General features: G+C 29.1%; 1 protein-coding gene across 1 annotated transcript; it reads right to left on the bottom strand.

The window, feature by feature from the left end:
* Positions 1-2,364: 2,364 nt before the first annotated feature.
* On the bottom strand, positions 2,365-20,154 carry LOC109597872 (uncharacterized). Its single transcript, XM_020013653.2, has 5 exons — positions 19,731-20,154; positions 10,979-11,323; positions 6,937-7,195; positions 6,524-6,699; positions 2,365-3,208 (listed from the first exon to the last, which is right to left on the bottom strand). Exons 1-5 carry the CDS (start codon positions 19,783-19,785, stop codon positions 2,946-2,948), a joined length of 1,098 nt encoding a protein of 365 aa, XP_019869212.2. The 5' UTR covers positions 19,786-20,154; the 3' UTR covers positions 2,365-2,945.
* Positions 20,155-20,251: the final 97 nt, after the last annotated feature.

Raw genomic sequence — 20,251 nt, 5'->3', positions numbered from 1 at the left:
AGAATTTCAACTTCCCAGTTACACTAGAGAAGAAAAATCATCATTAACAATTTATTTCTTCAATAAACTATTTTTATTAGATTTTTTTCTAGCTGATTGTACTATTTGCCTACTCATTAAAATGAGAAGAAATTAAGAGTAACAAGACTTAAATGTTCTGTCGATGAACTTGAAAAATTCTAACCCCCCAGTTATATTAGAGAAGAAAAATCATAGTTTTCAATTTATTTTTTCCAGTTAATTGTACTATTTTCGTACTCATTATAATGAGAAGGAATTAAGAGGTGGCTAAGTAACAAGATTTAAATATGCAGTTGATGAACTTGTTGAGAATATGAAGAATTCCGACCTCCAAATTATATTAGAGAAGAAATATCATCACTTATAATTTATTTTTTCAATAAACTAGATAGTTTATTGAAGAAATAAATGTATTCAATAAAAATTTATTACAGTATTCCTGTTAATTGTACTACTTTCCTACTCGCCATTATAATGAGAAGAAATTAAGAGGTGGCTAAGTAACAAGATTTAAATGTACAGTCGACGAACTTCATGAGGATATGAAAAATTCCAATCTCCCAGTTAAATTAGAGAGAAAAAATCATCGTTTTTATTTTTTCAATACACTATTTTTCCAGTTAATTGTACTATTTGCTCTCACCACTATAACGAAAAGGAAGTAGGAGATGGCTAAGTAACAAGACTTAAATTTACAGTCGATAAACTTAATGAGAATATGAAGAATTTCAACCAGTTATATTACGTAAGAAAAATCATTATATCTTTAATAAACTATTTTTTATAGAGTTTTTATTTTTTCCGGTTAATTGTACTATTTCCCTACTCACATTTGTAATGAGAAGGAATTAAGAGGTGGCTAAATAACAAAACTTAAATATACAGTCGATAAACTTGATGAGAATATGAAGAATTCCAACCTCTCTGTTACATTAGAGAAGAAAAATCAACGTTTTCAATTTATTTCTTCAATAAATTAATTTTATTAGAGTTTTTATTTTTTCCAGTTAATTGTACTATTTTCCTACTCGTCATTATAATGTGAAGGAATTAAGATGTGGCTAAGTAATAAGACTTAAATGATCAGTCGTTGAACTTTATGAGAATATGAAGAATTCCAACCTCCCAGTTACATTAGAGAAGAAAAATCATCGTTTTCAATTTAATTCTTCAATAAACTATTTGTTTCCAGTTAAGTGTACTATTTTCCTACTCATCATTATAATGAGAAGGAATTAAGATGTGGCTGTCAGAAGACTTAAATGTTCCGTCGATGAACATGAGGAGAATATGAAGAATTCCAACTTCCCAGTTACATTAGAGAAGAAAAATCATAGTTTTTAATTTATTTCTTCAATAAACTATTTTTATAACAGTGTTTATTTTTTCCAGCTAATTGTATTATTTTTGTACTCACCATTATAATGAGAAGAAATTAAGAGGTGGCTAAGTAACAAGACTTAAATGTTCTGTCGATGAACTTCATAAGAATATGAAGAATTCCAACTTCCCAGTTACATTAGAGAAGAAAAATCATCGTTTTTAATTTATTTCTTCAATAAACTATTTTTATTAGAGTTTTTATTTTTTTCCAGTTAATTCTCCTATTTTCCTACTAACAATTATAATGAGAAGAAATTAAGAGGTGGCTAAGTAACAAGATCTAATTGTACAGTCGATGAACTGATGAGTATATGAAGAATTCGAATCTCCCAGTTGTATTAGAGAAAAAAAATCATCGTTTTTAATTTATTTCTTCAATAAACTATTTTTATTAGAGTATTTTTGTTCAGTTAATTGTACTATTTTCGTACTCATAATTATGAGAAGGAATTAAGAGGTAGTTAAGTAACAAGACTTAAATATACACTCGATGAACTTGATGACAATATGAAGAATTCCATGAATATGCCAGTTACATTAGAGAAAAAAAGCATCGTTTTTAAATTATTTCTTCATTAAACTATTTTTATTAGAGGTTTTATTTTTTCCGGCTAATTGTACTATTTTCCTACTCACCAATATAATGAGAAGAAATTATGAGGTGGCTAAGTAACAAGACTTAGATACATAGTCGATGAACTTGATGAGAAAGAATATGAAAAATTTCAACATCCCAGTTACATTAGAGAAGAAAAATCATCGTTTTCAATTCATGTCTTTAAACTATTTTTGTTGTAGTTTTTGTTTTGTCCAATTAATTGTACTATTTAATTACTTACCGTGGTAATGAAGAAGTTAGATGTGGCAAAATCAACTCTTCCATTTTTTGTTTTTGTTACAATTTTATTGCTTTCTACTTACTATTGTGATGAGAAGGAAATAAAATGTGGCAAAATAATTAAACCCGTAGCATTAAGTAAATTTTATTAAAAAAACCTTAAACATACAGTGGATCATCTTATTACATAATAATAAATTATTAAATAATAGCCAATTGCATACTATACCCGGTGTTCAACTCAAACGCTTTAATTTCAGTACATGGCTGAGAGTAAAGGAACAAGAACACCTAGTATATAAAAATACGCAATAGTACAAGAACAGCGGAGTAAATGCATTCGCAAAACAACCATTACAGTGCACATAAATTTAATTTAAAGCTTGCACACGCTCAACGTTTCGAGAGAACAATTAAATTTTTTCATTGAATATCATCTCCCAAAAGTCAATAAATAATACTTGGTTAAGGATACAGAAATCACGTGGTAACGTAGCGAAACCTGCTTCCTCGTTCGCATTTATACGAATGGAATGCAATTACATTGTAAAGGAGAAGAAGTGTTACTACATCACCTGGCGGAGCTATCACCCGATTTGAACGCCATCCGAGCGGCGCCGTGTACAAATCACTTTTTATTAATATGAATAAATGCGAAAAATAACTTAATTTTTTTTTCTGTTTGTACTCGTTTTTTGAGTCTTTATTTTTCGGTTTTGCGCGGCTGGTTCTTGTTCTCGCACACGATGTCCAGGTCGGTGACGGTGCTGCAGCTGCTGGTGGAGAGTTCCGAGGCGATGGACACGTTGTCCAGCTCGTCCAGCAGACGTTTGCTGGTCAGTTTGAGGGCTATGGCCACGATGCCGATGATGCCGGCTATCGCCAGCATCGTGATCACGAATATCGGTACGATTTCGGTCTTCTGTCGTACGGGAGCCGAATGGAAGACCTCATTGTCGGGTTTCACTGCAACATAAAACCGACGGCGAACGTTATTAACAGTAAAAGTGCAACATCAAAAACCGATACAGTTTCAATTGCTGAATAATGTTGACGGACAGTTGCGCAACTGTACCGCCGGTTGACCATCGGTGATCAATTTAACATAAGATGCACGGGTTGCTTACGAACACGCACTCTTAAAACGGTTTGTTCCTGGACCAGTTTTTTTGTTCACGCACACTTGGTTTTACGAATGACGTGCACCGGATTGTTTGAACAGCCCATTATAGTTTGTAAGTAACGAAGTCGTGATCACCTAGATCTAAATTGAGTAATGCAATTGTACAAAGTACGTTGTGCTGAATCTGACCCTAATTACAAAAGACTGTCATGTTTGTAATTTCGTTGCGGTGGTCCGAAAATCCCCGGTGTCCTGATTTTTGTACCGCGGAGGACACACAGAAAGAATTGTCACCGAAACAATGGAAAACGAAATTCCGTAATTAGGTAGTGATAAGTGCCGACAAACAATCATCGTTTTTAGTTTTGAACAACTTGGAAAAAGGCACTGAAAACAATGGGATAAATTGCCACCAACTAACGCTACTTTCCATTGTGCTTAGTCGATGGATTTCGAACTGTTCCAGTTTTTAATTGCGACAAAAACAATGGAACAACCACTTTGTTTTTCTCTTGCAATTTATTCTTAATTCGTTTAATTAATTAGCGTCATAACAACTCCTAATTATCACTTGCTGGGGCATCAGTTTTTTCATACCTGTTGATAATTCTGACATTTTTTCCTTTGGCACTTTGAATAACCATTGTTGATTGTTGTTATTATGTATTGGGTACCGGAAAAAACAAGTTACGATTTTGGTTCATAGCTTATTTGAATAATTTTTATAATATGTTCTTCATTATGTTTATTCTGATAAGGTTTTAGAAGCTTTAAAATGTTAAATGGGGAGTTTTACTTATACCAGTCGAAAGGTTTTTTAATATTTAATTTAACTATGTTAAAACATACAAGTTGTTTGTAAATAACAAATTTATTGAAGTTTTAATACGCATAAAATTAAATGTAAATAAGGAACACCTATATAAAATTTGGTGGTACTAATAATGGAACCGTATAGGATGGCCGTTGATTACCGTGTGTTCCAAAAATGAGCTTTTCAGCATCAAAGTTGGTGGCTTTACAGATATTTTAGTTAGGACATCATCCTGTAAAAATTTTTGAAAAAAAATTAATTACTCAAAAACGATTGGGTTTTGATTTGTAATCATATGTAGAAGTTAAAAATACAAAATATACAAGGTTTTGATGTTTCAAGAGCCGCAAAAATTAAACGTGATGACGAACACCCTGTATAAAATTTGTGAGTACTAATAACGACATCTTATAGAATAGTCTTTGGTTAACATGTATGACAAAATTGATCTTTCCAGCATCAAAATTGTTGGCTTTACAGATATTTTAGTTAGAACATCAATTTCTCAAAATTTTTAGAAAAAAATTAATAACTCAAAAGCAATTGGGTTTAGGTATAGGACATGGTATAGCCATTATATTTGTAATAATATGTAGAATTTAAAAATACAAAATATACAAGGTATTCCACTGAAAATAACAAAATTATTGATATTTTAAGAGGCACAAAAATTCACAAACGTGAATAACGAACACCCTGTATAAAATTTGTGAGTACTCCTTATAGAATGGTCTAAAAATGATCTTTCTAGCATCAAAATTGGTCGCTTTACAGACATTTTAGTTAGAATGTTTATCTGTCAAAACTTTTGGAAAAATTTAGGTTTAGGTATGGAATATGGTATAGTCATTTTCTTTACAATTACATGTAAAATATAGAAATCTAAAAATATACAGGGCGTTCCATTGAAAATAATATATTTAATGATATTTCAAGGCAAACAAAAATTAAACATTCTTGTAGAATGGTCTTTGGTTAATAAGAAACCAAAAATGATCTTTCCAGGTGGCTTTACAGACGTTTCAGTTAGACCATCAGTGTGTCAAAATTTTTGGAAAAAAATTAATAACTTAAAAATTAATGAATTTAGGTATAGTACATAGTATAACCATTTTATTGTTGTTGATGTTATTTCCGCTGAAACCGGAAATGAAATTTTGTTTAAAATAAATTAGAGAAGTATTTCATGTCAAGTTATAATTGCTGTAAAAATTGAAAATTAATGTTTTCTTCTCCATAAATTTCTAATGAATAAATTAGATGAATCATCCTGTATTTATAACTTTTTTATGATATTTTTGATTATGCTTTTATATTTTTTCCTACATGGCATTCAAAATATGTATTTGGGTTAAAATTTTGTTTCCAATACTGTAATCTCTGCAAATTTGCTTTATGAGTTCCAAAATCAGCTTCAAGCAACAGAAATGGTGAATGTGAGGTTCACAATGTGTGAATGTGAAGCGATAAAGTCGTACGATTTTGGTTTCATCGATTTAAAAGTGGCAATGAATGCACTAGAGATGAAGGTCTTCATGAAACCCATATCAACGAAGAAATTAAGCAATATCTTGTGCAAAATTCTTATGCAACATGTTTGGAAATGGACCAGTTATTAAATTAAGATGAACCATTCTTTAGAAAGAGGTTGGAAAAAAGGCTTCCTCGTAAATTAAGTGATTCAGAATAGGTATTTGATAATTGACAATTAATTATCTCCTTGAATGAAACGTAGATGAGCCTTTTATTGATCATATTATTACATGCAAAGAAAAAGGGGTTGATCCAGACAATTCTCATCGGCCTGGATAATAAGTAGAAGCTAATACACCTGTTTGAACAGTACTCACAGAAAGTCTTAATGTAAGAAAGAATTTCATGAGTATATGGCCAAGAGACCAAACGATAAAAGTAACTACCTACAGGTAACAAGTTGATCCAGTTCATGAGAAATTTGCTTTTATCAATAGCTTCTTCATGAGAGCACAAGACCACATATATAGCATTGTAAAGGTGGTTTCAAAATGTTAAACGGGAATATCTACCTCATCCACCATATGGTCCAGATATTTCTCTATGTGACTATTACTTATTTTTGTCATTATCCATTTTTTACGAAATGAAGAGGAGGTTAAAACTGTGGTTGATCATTTCTTCAGTTCCAAGAACCCAGAATTTTTTCTCTTGGCATGAATCTACTTGACCACAAATTGTTCATTACAACAGAGATTATTTCGTTGAATAAAAGTTAGTAGTACTTTTTCCGGTACCCAACGCATAATAGAAACAGCCGGCCTGCCTTCTGTGTAAACAAAGTTATGCAGAGTAATAAATGGGATCTTACCGAGAGCTTCTGGTTTTTGCATCAGCCGACCAGTTCTGTAATTACGTGATCTTCGGCCCAGACTGTTGTCCTCGTCGTACGGTGCCATTTGGGCCTGGCCACGTCCCGCCGTCGGTAAATTGATGCCGGCCCTAACAGTCAGCGTTTCGGGCTGGTACGAGCACAGCACCAGGAACCTGAAACGGCAAACAATCGATTTGTTTCGCGAAACAGGAACAGTTACGCGGTGCCACCGAAACGAGAGCAGCACGAACCGATGTGAGTTAATAGGTATCGAGGAATTGGACGGAATGAATAAAGATGAAACGCCGGATTAGGCGAACGAGACTTGTGGAATAGTGGATTGGCGGAAAAACATGTTTTCGCGTCCGATGACATTAATATGAACGTCCGTGTTTTTTTTGCTTTCGTACCTCCTAGTGCTGTGGGTGAGTATGGGCAGGTTCTCTTGGACTATGACGAAGGTGGCGACGGTGGTTTCGTTCACCTGGCTGCCGCACTCGGTGTGGTTGATGCGTAGGGTGTACACGTCCCGGGGACTGGTGATGTCGCCGTCGATGGCGCATCTCTCCCCGTCCGCCGCCTCCACGGCTATCCTGCCGCCGAAATGCGGACCGGTCGACACTTCGATCTCGCTGGCCTGCGGCAAACACTGGGTCGCCTTCGCCGAAACTACAACGAATAATCGTTAATTGTATAATTTATTTTGGAGAATGTTAATAAGCGAAGTGCAATAATAGTTGCGCTGCTGTTTAGGTATTCAGTAATGGTTTCAGGTGATAAGCGGCACTTTTAACACACCACACATACAAATGAGCAACAGTTTCCGTAATCTAGCGTTTACCCACAACGGCTATTATGCAATAAGTAGACTGAGACAAAGTTATTCAACTTGCAGTGTTTGTCGTGTTTTTTTCCCTCGACTTTCTATGGGCATTGAGTGTTGGAACATAAATAGAGCACATCAACTTTATACCGCAAAAAATCCCATCAAATAAAATTCCATTAATTAGTTTTTAATATGTTTGTTATGAATTTAATCAGACAGTTTACATGTATGTAAATCAAGACCTAATTTACTCGTTTTTGCCACAACAGGTTTTTGACCGAGTTCCAAGTTTGTAACGAAAATCCTTTAATTAGAACTAACATACGTGTTTAGGTAGAACATTTTATAAACATGCTGAATACAATAGTAATTACTTTTACTCGTACATGGACAACAATAAAGAAAGTAGAAATTACAATTACATGTTCGTATGGATAACCTGTATACATTATTATGGATAACCATATCGCAAATTTATGCATTTGGAGCACTGCCAATGTTATTAGAAATAAATTCAATTTTTAGACTAATTTATATGGCGCCCATATATTTATTTATCCAATAATTTTTGATAAAACTAAAGGCACTTTCTTTTAACTAATTTTAAATTACTGTTTTCACAACAACAGGCTTTCTAAAAGAAGTTTGTTATGTTAAAATTAGTAAGATAAATGTTTTCATTTGTACCTTGTCGTTTATTATAAATATACACTTTCTATATATGTTTTGTGATCTTACTTGTATTCCAGTTTAAAAAATATCGTTTTTATTTGAATCAATTTATTTAATTTATAATTGTATAGTTGTATATCAATTTATTTCTGATTAAAATAAAAATTAATTATACATTTTCTACGTATACAACTTGTATTTTAGTTTATAAAAAACATTTCTATTTTAACTTCGTTTTTCGTCTAATTTATAATAGTATGTCTATATATCCAATATTCCTAATAAAAACAAATATTACTTATATACTGTCAATGTATATTTTGAGTACCTCTTACTTATATTCAAGTTGATGAATAAAAAAAACATTTATACTTTGTATCAATTTTTGGGTTAATAAATAGATATATATTTGTATATCCATTTATTTCTGATAATTAATTAATTATTTTCTACGTATATTTAGTGAACTTTTTATTTATATATTAGTTTATAAAAATTATTCCTATTTTAAGTCATTCTAGTATATTCATAGAATATTTGTATATACATTATATATAATAAATAATAAATAAAATATATATACATTATATATAAATAAATTTATACATTTTCAATATATATTTTGTGAATTTTTATTTGCGTTCTGGTTTATAAGAATATTTATATTTTGGTCCAATTTTTGGTTAAATTTATGTTGTATATTTGTATATCCAATTATCTCTAACACAAAAAAAATAATTATATATTTTCTACATATATTTAGAGAACTTTTTACTTGTATATTAGTTTATTAAAAAGATTTCCATTTTAACTTATTTATGGTCCGCTTTATAATAGTATATTTGTATATCCAATATATCTGTTAAAAATAAAAATTATTTATATACTTTCAATGGATATTCACTGAATATTTTACTTGTGTTCTGGTTTATAAAGGATATTTGTACTTTTTAAATAATTTTTTATTTAATTTATAGCTGTATATTTATATAATATATAAATATAATACTTTTTACTTATATACTAGTTTTTTAGAAACATTTCTATTTTAACTCATATTTATATATCCAATACATCTGATAATAATAAAAATTATTTATATATTTTCAATGTATATTTAGTGAATTTTTTACTTCACATCCGATTTATAATAAATATTTATATTTGGCTCAATTTTTGTTATAATTTATATGTATAATTTGTATATATTTGTATATCCATTTATTTTCGATAAAAATAAAAATTAATTATAAATTTTCTACATATATTTTTTGAACTTTTTACTTGTATTTTAGTGTATTAAAAAATATTTCCATTTTAACACACTTTTGGTTCAATTTATAATAGAATATTTGTATATTCAATTATTTCTGAAAAATTTAAAAAGTATTTGTACATATATTTTGTGGATTTTTTACTTGAATTCAAGTTTATAAAAAATATTTATATTTTGACACAATAATTTATAATTGTATATTTGTATATCCATTTATTTCTGAAAATTAAATTATATATTTTCTACGTATATTTAGTGAACTTTTTACTTGCATTTGAGTTTATAAAAATATTTCCAATTTTTTAACTCAGTGTTTGGTCTAATTTAAAATAGTATATTTGTATATCTGTGTGTCTGATGAAGCTAAAAATTACATATGCACGTATATTTTGTGAATTTTTTACTCGTATTCAAGTTTATAAAAAATATTTATAATTTGACTCAATTTTTTATTTTTTTGGTTTATAAAGGATATTTATATTTTTGTTTGAATTTTTGGTTTAATTTATAGTTGTATATTTTTATAACCATTTATTTCTGATAAAAATAAATTATACATATATATATGTATGAATTTATAAAAAATATTTCTATTAGTGTTTGTTCTAATTTATAGTAGTATATTTGTATATCCATTTATTGATAAAAGCAAACTTTACTTATACGCTTATAATGCTTATTATGTGAATTTTTTATTTCTATTAATATTTATAAAATTTTATTAAAATTACAGTTGTATATTCAATTATTTTCTATTATATTATAAAGATTAATTATACATTTTCTATGTATATAAATATATATTTTGTGGACTATTTATTTTTATTCAAATTTATAAAAAAGATTTATTTTTCACTCAATGTTTGATAAAATTTGTAGTATTTTTGCATATCCAATTTTTATTTTAACCATTTCCTCAAAATTAGAAAGATAAATTGGAAATATATATGTATAATGCAATTTAAATTCACATTTCATTTGTGATACTCCTATTCCAATATTTAATAATAAATGTTAAACCACATCTATCCTTTAAACCAATATAACTTGTTTATATGCAAATGTGACTAAAATTGTAAACATTTAAAAAAACCATTGTTGAATGTGAGTTTTATTGTATTTCCTGCACTGAAGCTTGAATGTCACCAAATGACAAACAACTTCAGATAATATCGCTATACTGTTCGAATTCTGTAAAATTTATTCTCCCACAGTTGCCATTAGATAAATGCAGCTAAGTAATTACCAACATAAAATATTTCTGCAAAAACTGTTAATTCAATAAAATTTAATAGACATTACAGGAAACATATTTAAATAACAATTTCGAAACGTTCCTTTAACTGTACCGTCCAATCATTCCACGTTAAAGAGGTAACGAATCAATTTTGTTACAGAAACAGTTTTCACTTCTCCACACTTCACGCATTAATACGATCTAATTGTGATTTAAACACATCAATTCATCATTTCACAGGAACACGTCCTTTGTGCATAATTTATTTGCTAATTCGTCAGCTTATTAACATCGAAATGGTACAGTAAATCCAGCCGGCCTTAATTAATCCGCACGATTTATTTTCAGCGTTCCCCCCGACCAAGTTTATTTTAGTGAACGAGTCATAATTAATTTCATAATTAACGCCCGACCGTTATATTTATATAAATAGCCACTCACATCCTTTGGTCGGTATCACGATGATGTTCTGGTTCTTGTCGTCGCCCTCGGATCGGTCCTCCCTCTCAGGCACGTCCTTCACCGGTTTGATTTCGAACGAGTAGGTGGTGGCCATCCTCAACCCTTTGATGTCGGCGGCGAACGATTTGGTGTCGTCGCCGGTTTCGATGTGGTTGTCGCCGGCTTCGGCCTCTTTGACCGGCTGAGATCGACATCTCTGGGCACCCCACGTCTGCAGCTCGCAGTACCGGACGTTGTAGCCGTTCTTCGGCACCGATCCGGCGTCGGTCTCCCAGTGCAAGCGGACCTGACGGTAATCCGGTTCGCCCATCAAGTTTTTCACGCCTGAAAATTTTTATATAGTAATTCAATTTGAATTTATTATTTTTGCTCACTGGCTCACGTAATTATTAAGTTATTGAATAATTATCATAACGTTTTGCCAAGGTTGAAAAATACCGTGAAAATTATACAGGAATATTCTTCATTTTGTAAGCAATTAAACTAATAGTAAGCAATAATTTTTAAATAATACAGTAAACATGTTTGAATACATTTTATTACGTCCAAACAAGTATTTTATGAAATTTAAACGATGTTAAATATGCAATTATATGAAATTAATTTCAGGTTTTAAATGGGAAAACGTTAAATTTGTACAAATACAAAAATACTAAAAACATAAAACGTTGCTAACTGCGCTTCTTTCATTAACTTCTGCAGTAATAAATTTAAATTCTTGTCTTTGAGCATTCATTATTGTTTGTTTCTATGTCTTAATTATGGATTTTGTTCCTTTTTGCGTATTAATTAAGTACTTGAATGGTTGTGTTGTATGATTTCATAATAAACTTTCAATTACTTTCCAATTTTTCTTTATGTACCATTCAATGAACTCATTCATGTCGGAGAAATTATTTTATTGAAAAATTATACGTTTTGTGTTTGAATATGGTCGAAAGTTTGTATAATGAGTATAGTATATCAAATATTCAACCATTATGAGTGATTCTAGATCAGATACAGAAAGACTGACTGTGTTTTGATTTCTCTGCCTGTTTCTGAAATATCTATTAAAATTTAGTTTTGGCATATTACAAAAATTTCTAATTTTTTTATATAATTTAATTTTTTTTTTGATAAAATACTTAAAAAAGCCTATTAAACAATTGGCAAGATAAATTAATGTTTTCAAAAATCTATAATTTGTGTCATATAATATATTAGTATAAGTATATGAAGATATTTATGATAAATTTTGAGATATTTAATATTGTTTTCTATGAATTAAATGAACAATAGTATTTTTCATAAATAACTATGATAAAACTTATTTTTAACTTTGATAATTCGGTTCAAAATTATTAATTCATTTTTATGAGAGTAAATATAAAATTTGGATATAAAAACTTTATTAAATAAATTATCACTTAAGTTTCATAAATCGTCATATAACATGACGTTGTCTATTTTTATAATTTATTTTAAACAAAATTTCATATCCGGTTCCGCCGGAAGTGAGATTTACTTTCTTATTTTTAATGGAACACCCTGTATATTTTGTAATTTTAAATTCTAAATATAATTATGAATAAAATGGCTATACTATGTCCTATATCTAAAACCAATAATTTTTGAGTAATTTATTTTTTTCAAAAATTTCGACAGATTGATGGTCTAACTAATATGTCTGTAAAGCCATCAATTTTGATGCTAGAAAGATCATTTTTGGTATATGTATTAATCAAAGACCATTTTATAAGAAGTCATTATTACTAGTCACAAATTTTATACAGAGTGTTCCTTATTCACGTTTAATTTTTGTTTATCTTGAAATATCAATAAATATATTATTTTCAATGGAACACCCTGTATATTTTGTAATTTTAAATTCTAAATATATTTATGAATAAAATGACTATACTATGTCCTATATCCAAAACCAATAGTTTTTGAGTAATTAAATTTTTTCCAAAAATTTTGACACATTGATGGTCTAACTAAAATGTCTCTAAAGCCACCAATTTTGATCTAGAAAGATCATTTTTGGTATACTTATTAACCAAAGACCATTCTATAAGAAGTCATTATTAGTAGTTAGAAATTTTATATAGGGTGTTCGTTATTCACGTTTAATTTTTGTCTGCCTTGAAATATCAATAAATTTATTATTTTCAATGGAATACCTTGTATATTTTGTAATTTTAAATTCCACATATAATTATGAATAAAATGGCTATACCATGTTCTGTACTTAAAACTAATAGTTTTTGAGATATTAATTTTTTTCCAAAAATTTGGACAGATTGATGGTCTAAACAAAATGTTTGTAAAGCCACCAATTTTTTTGCTGGAATTTTTTGGCATACATGTTGACCAAGGATCATATTAAAAGAAACCATTATAAGTACTCTCAAATTTTATACAGGGTGTTTGGTATTTACATTTAATTTTGTGTTTCTTAAAACATCTCTGTTAATATTCATTTTATGTACAGCGAATCATGATACCAATCGAAATATTTTTCAATATTCAAAACTTAAAGTTATTGATGTTTTAAGATGCACAAAATTAAACATAAATAACAAGCGCCCTGTATAAAATTTGGGAGTACTAATACTGACTTCTTATAGGATGGTTCTTGGTTAACGTGTATGCCAAAAATGAACTTTCCAGCATCAAAAGCTGTAGCTTTACACATATTTTAGTTAGACCATTAATCTAAACTATTGGGTTTAGGCATAGAACATAGTATAGCCATTTAATTTGTAATTATATGTAGAAATTAAAAATCTAAAAATATACTTGGTGCTCCATTAAAAATATAAAAGTTGGGCGAAACCGGAAATGAAATTTTGTTCAAAATAAATTAAAAAAGTAGTTCAAGTCAAGTCACAATTGCTATAAATATTTCAAAGCAACATCTTTTTCCATTTTGCATAAACTACCAATGAATAAATCACCCTGTATATTATTTATCAATTGTTGAGACATATAATTTTTAAGCTAAATAGTTTATATTACGTAAAAGAAGCTGATAAAAATATATTACAGTCTTTGAAATCGAAAATATTTAGAAACGTTCAGAGACATCAAAATGTTTCCCCTCATGCGTCACCCAAAGACAACAAACTCGGATGCACCCCGTACACAACCGCGCAATAACATAAACAAACATATCGTGAATATCTGAAAGGCATTAAGCACCCATCACGGCGGAACTCCTTATCGTCACCGGCCTTTAAAACGATTGGCAACTAAAATTTAGTACGGGTGTGCGTGGAACCCGTTAAATCCGATAATGGCGCGAATTTAAGTACCACTATCGGCAAGAAAGAAAAATCCTAACGAATTGCAAACACATATCAATTTGTTAGCGGGACGAACCGGACTAACAGTTAACCGTCTGACATTCGTAAGAGATCCGATACGATCGCTTTGTATGGGGGAATTAATCAACGTTGACCTTAATTGCGGCCAGATAAATGATTTATGCATTTACCATTCGAACTAATTGTAGGAGAAACGTACGGAATGATTAATAAATTGTTGGCGGTGATTCAGTTTCCCTTTTTATGGCTCCCGGATTAAATACGATTTAACAATTCGATGGATCTGTGTCTGAGGCGAATTAATTCGTCACCGTTGCTGAGCAAAAACTGTCAACTGAAGTAATTGACATGATTAGAATTAGAAGGTTTCACTGGTACTTTTAGGTTTTTTTCCTTATCAGACTTCCTGAGTTTTAAGAAGCACTTTAAGAGGTAAAGTAGTTTTTTTGAGGGAACGTGCTGAGACAATTAGCCAGGTTATTCCAGGTAGTTTTGTTGGAAGTAAACAGGATGACCTATAATTATAATTGCACGTAATCGAAATGTGACCGTGACTAACAAGCCTTTTAGTTTTATGGCATTTCCTAGCTGTAAAGTATTGAAAACATTTTTTTCGGTACCAACTTAATTTTAAACCTAATAAAATCATAAAAGCCCCGTTGCAACACAACCTAGCCATTATATTAAGACCGTCATATCTTAAAAGTACACACGCTGGACCACATGTTACACAAATTACAAAACGTTTCTTTTTATAGGCCCCACACTTAAAACTGAGTTCTTTGCTCTCGTTATTAATTCAAATTCGACCAGAACATTACACGAAAAAATTCTATTTGGAATAATTTAACGCCGTTGAATGTTCTGAGAAAAGGCATTGTTGGGATTAACAATGCATATTTTAACCGTGCATTATATGGAAAAATGATCAGAATAAATTTAGAAGCCGGGCCCAACGGGTGACCATCCTGAGGTAACAAATAATAAACAAAAGTGAACTAATTTCTCTTGTTTATTAAAACTCATAACTTTCTTCAATGAATCACGCTTTCTTTGCTGAAATCAGGGTCAGTCATTTACGGGAGATGTTTAAAAAAATCATTGTGAATCATTCGGTTTTGGGAATTGGCTTTCGAATCGACACGTACCTCGATACTTGTGTACTGTGCGTTTGTCTAATAATTAATTAAGTGAACGTACTTCAATTAAAGTTACGACTTTCTATCTAATCAACCAACTGTGTGTTTGTCGTGCAGTTGACATGTTGAAACGGACGGTCAATATTGACCAATTAGTTCTGTGCCAGTTGGAATAAAATAATTTAATAAAAAAAACTCAAATGAAATTCTAATAATGTCGGTCTGTAATTTCATAATTAAACCAGTGTAATCCAACCGGATTTTTTAACGAGTAAGTGGGTAAACAAGTGAGTTTGATCCGGCGTGGATCTTTCTATTTTGCCGTCGAATGAGTCACTGACCCAATCAAGATTTCTGATCTTAATTAGTAATTTATTTTTTTACCCCCGTTTATGTTTTTGACAAATAAATCGGTTTTAATTGATCGAGACCGAACGAAATCGTTGACCTAGGATACATCATGTAACTATCGGAATGTTGGTCTATCGTTGAACAAACTTGAACGAGAAGTATAGTTTATTTAAATGCTCACAGGCGGTAGGTAAATAAAGAAAAGGAATAGACAAAAGGACGGTATTGTTGTTGCTTTAAAGTGTTGATAGTTTATCGACGCTGACGATAATGCTGGTAACAACACGTTTTCAACATGACTAAATGAATGTTGAAGTTTTATTATTTGTCGACCATTGTAATCCGATTTGTTAATGAACTCATAGTTTTATCTTTTCTGTTACTCAATAAATAATGTTGCGATGGTGAATGAGACATTAAGGAACCCGTACGATAAGCCGGTCGATTTATTTTTGCTGTGTCGGTTGCGATAAATTTTATTGTTGTGATTTTGAAAGTTATATTATGGAAATAGATATGTTATTGCCTCAGTTTATCTGTAAACATTGCAATTATTACTCTTTGTTGATTATTTTTAATCTTTGTTATTTGATTTTTTTCTAATTTTAAAAAATATTTTCTTCGTTCTTCCAGCTCATAAAAATATTTCTAAAAATAGTATTAAATTTGTAACTCAATAAGTCTTTTAGTATTCTTTTAAGTTTGACTCTATTTTAGACTAGTATTAGAAATTTTTTTTATATTATATTATTTTTTAGGTATTTTCTTCTTGCAGCTCATAACTTTTGTATAAAATATTTACTTTAGAAATATAAGCTAGGCAGAACTAACGCTGTAACTCAAGATTGCTAACATTTTTAATATATATCATTTGCTTATGCTATTTTAATACTTTTTATTTAAAAAATATTTTCTTGTACTTTCTTTTTCCACCTCATACAAATATTGTAATTCAGGGATATTAAAGTACTTTTAATATTCTCTTAAATTTGACTTTATTTTTTTTCCTTATAATTTTTTCTTTTATCTCATAATAATTTTAGTAAAATAGTTTATGTAAACATAAAATTAGCTATGGTTAACATTGTAATTCAGGATACTATAATGTTAGATTTATTTAATGTTTTTTCTTTTTAAAGAATATTTTCTTGTATTTTCTTCATTCAGCGAATAATAATTTTAGTAAAATAATTTCCATAAAAAGAAAACTAATCTAAATCTAACCTAATTGAATTTTGATTTTTATTTTATTTAGTTCTAGAAATTTATTTTTTTTTCTTAATTTAAGAAATATTTTTTTGTATTCTTTTCTTTCTATTTCTTTGTTAGTAATATGGTTACTAAATTTTTATATATACTATTTTAATACTTAATTTTTTTTATATAAGGACTATCTTTTTGATTTTTTTCCTTCTAACTCATACTAATTTTAATAAAATAATTAATATAGAAACAAAAATAAGCTGGAATTCAATTTTACATTTAATTTTGTCTCGTATCAAGACTATTTTTTGTATTTATCCCTTTCAGTTTATAATAACTTACAAAATAGATACTATAGAAATTAAAACTGGGTAGAACTAATTCTGTAGCTTAAGGTTACCAACATTTTTATGTAGAATATTTGTGTACAATATTTTAATAATAACTATTATTTTTTCAAGGATGTTAAATGATACCACATTCTATTAATAATATTTATGTATTATTAATTATTATTATTTTATTTAAATAATATTTTCTTGATTTTTTTGTTCCAGCTCAATGATGAAACGTAATTACTATATAATCAAAAATAATTTAGAATTAATTTTGTAATTTGAGAATACTATCTTATTTAAAAAACATTATCTTGATTTTCATCTTAGAAATTCATTATTTTTTAATTTAAAGAATATTTTCTTCGTTTTCTACTTCCAGATCATAATATTTTTAGTAAATTAATTATTCCAAAAATTAAAATAGAATTTATTTTGGTCTAACATTAAAAATTCATTACTTTTATTTGAAGAATATTTTTCTTGATTTTCTTCTTTTAGCTCATAATACTTTTAGTAGAATAATTACTGTAGAAATGAAAATAAGCTGTACTTTATTTTTATTTAGTAGTAGAAATTATTTTTTTATTATTTAAAGAATATTTTCTTCATTTTCTTCTTCCGGCTCATAATATTTTTAGTAAAATAATTACTATAAAAATCAAAATAAGATATACTATATTTTTATTTAGTAGTAGAAATTATTTTTTTATTATTTAAAGATTATTTTCTTGATTTTTTTCTTCCGGCTCATAATATTCTTAGTAAATGAATTACTACAGAAATTAAAATCATCTGGAATTTATTTTTGACTAACATTAGAAATTCATTATTTTTATATTTAAAGAATATTTTCTTGATTTTTTTCTTTCAGCTCATAATAATTTAGTAAAATAATTACTGTAGAAATCAAAATCAGCTTTTACTTTATTTTTATTTAGTAGTAGAAATAATTTTTTTATTATTCAAAGAATATTTTCTTCATTTTCTTCTTCCGGCTCATAATATTTTTAGTAAACTAATTTTTATAGATATAACATTATTTTTATTTAAAGAATATTTTCTTGATATTCTACTTTCAGCTCATAATAATTACTATAAAAATCAAAATAAGATATACTTTATTTTTCTTTTGTAGTAGATTTTCATTATTTTTTAATTTAAAGAATATTTTCTTCGTTTTCTTCTTCTGGCTCATAATATTTTCAGTAAATTAATTACTCCAAAAATTAAAATTAGCTGAATCTATTTTTGCCTAACATTAGAATTACATTTTTTTTATTTAAAGAATATTTTTTTGATTTCTTTCTCTCCAATTTTAATAAATTAATTACTACAGAAACAAAAATAATTCAGAATTTATTTTGTAATTTAAAGATACATCCTAAATTTTTTATTTTAGTATAGTATTAAAATTATTTTTTATTACTTAAAGAATATTTTTTTGATATTCTTCTTCCAGCTCATAATAATTTTAGTAAAATAATTACTGTAGAAATCAAAATCAGTTAGATTTTATTTTTATTTAGTAAGATATATTATTTTTTCTTACTTACAGAATATATTTTTCATTTTTGTCTTCCAGCTCATAATAATTTTAATAAAATAATTACTGTAGAAACAAAAATCACCTACAATTAATGTTGTAATTTAAAGATTATAAAGTCTACAACAATGCCTTAAATTTAGTTTTTTGTAAACTATTTTTTTATTTAAAGAATAGTTTCTTGTATTTTCTTTTTTCAGCTCATAATAAACTTAGTAAAATAATTACTGTAGAAATAAAAACGAAGATGCTAAAGCTCAAGGTTATTAACATTTTCAATTTACCATATATAATTTGTCTATGCTATTTTAATACTCATAATAATTTTAGTAAACTCATTACTACAAAAAGAAAATTCAGCTATAATTAAGGTTGTACTAAAATCTTTAATATTTTCTTAAATTTTAACTTAATTTTTCTGTAATATTATACATTATTTTTTTTTCATGTAAATATATTTTCTTGTTGTTTCTTCATCTCCCTCATAATAATTCTATTAAAGTAGGTGGAACTAATTGTTTTAACTCAATGATACTAAAATTTTTAATACACCTTTAAATGGTGACTTTATTTTTGTCTGGTCGTTTTATTATGCCTGTAAACACCACACTTGTAACATGTTTTTATATCCACTTAATGACAAAGACTTCTAGACAAATTTAACGTTCTACGTCCAACTGGTTGCAAAACTTCTTCAATCGATGTTGCTTTAGAAATTTCGCAACTTGCCATAGAGAATTGTAGGAATTTTTCGGACGCATTCACGTCACCAAATTATCTTGGTACCAAATAAATTTCGCAACCGTTTGCGCCCAATTAACCCCCCAAAAAACAAAAAATATATACCTGCAACATCCGCAAGCGTGACGCCGAAAACGGCGAACAGTACAATAAAAACCATTTCACAATAACAACAACAACAGCACAATCACAAAAATGAAATCGCACAACAGTTCCGCAATACGAACAAATTAATCTCCGACTGTCCCGATTAGTGTGTGTCTGTGTGCAACAGGTCCGCGTCGTCCCCGACAGCTGATCGCGCTCACTCTCGGTGTGCAAGACCCAAAAAACGTCGCAAGGCCCGTCCGTTGTTCGGTCGCCGGTTGCTCGCGAGCGATTCACCAAGACGGCGGCTCTCGTCCGTTCGGTTTTAGGTTTTCCGAGCCGGAGCTTCTTCGTCGAGGTGGGGTCGTTGCCACTTCCCCGCGATATTTTACGTCAGATGTCCAACAAAAGGCCTGGCGATTTCTTCGTGCGTCCGCCGGCTCGACCTAACCAAGACTTTGTGCATCCGATTTGAATACGTTCAAGGGCTGCTGGTCGCGGGACGTGCACGAAATCACCGAACGAACGTCGATGGATCG

The sequence above is a fragment of the Aethina tumida genome, chromosome 4, assembly GCF_024364675.1.
Source record: "Aethina tumida isolate Nest 87 chromosome 4, icAetTumi1.1, whole genome shotgun sequence".
NCBI lineage: Eukaryota > Metazoa > Arthropoda > Insecta > Coleoptera > Nitidulidae > Aethina > Aethina tumida.
Note: the sequence above shows the minus strand (reverse complement) of the source record. Positions and strands in the feature narration are given on the sequence as shown.

Bases quoted from the DNA above. Each gene is read 5' to 3' on its own strand.
- LOC109597872 (XM_020013653.2), bottom strand. From the start codon at position 19,785: ATGGTTTTTATTGTACTGTTCGCCGTTTTCGGCGTCACGCTTGCGGAT. The intron at 7,196-10,978 runs GTGAGTGGCTAT...TATTCGTTGTAG, and splicing joins CGTGATACCGACCAAAGGAT to TTTCGGCGAAGGCGACCCAG. The intron at 3,209-6,523 runs GTAAGATCCCAT...TTTATGTTGCAG, and splicing joins GCAAAAACCAGAAGCTCTCG to TGAAACCCGACAATGAGGTC.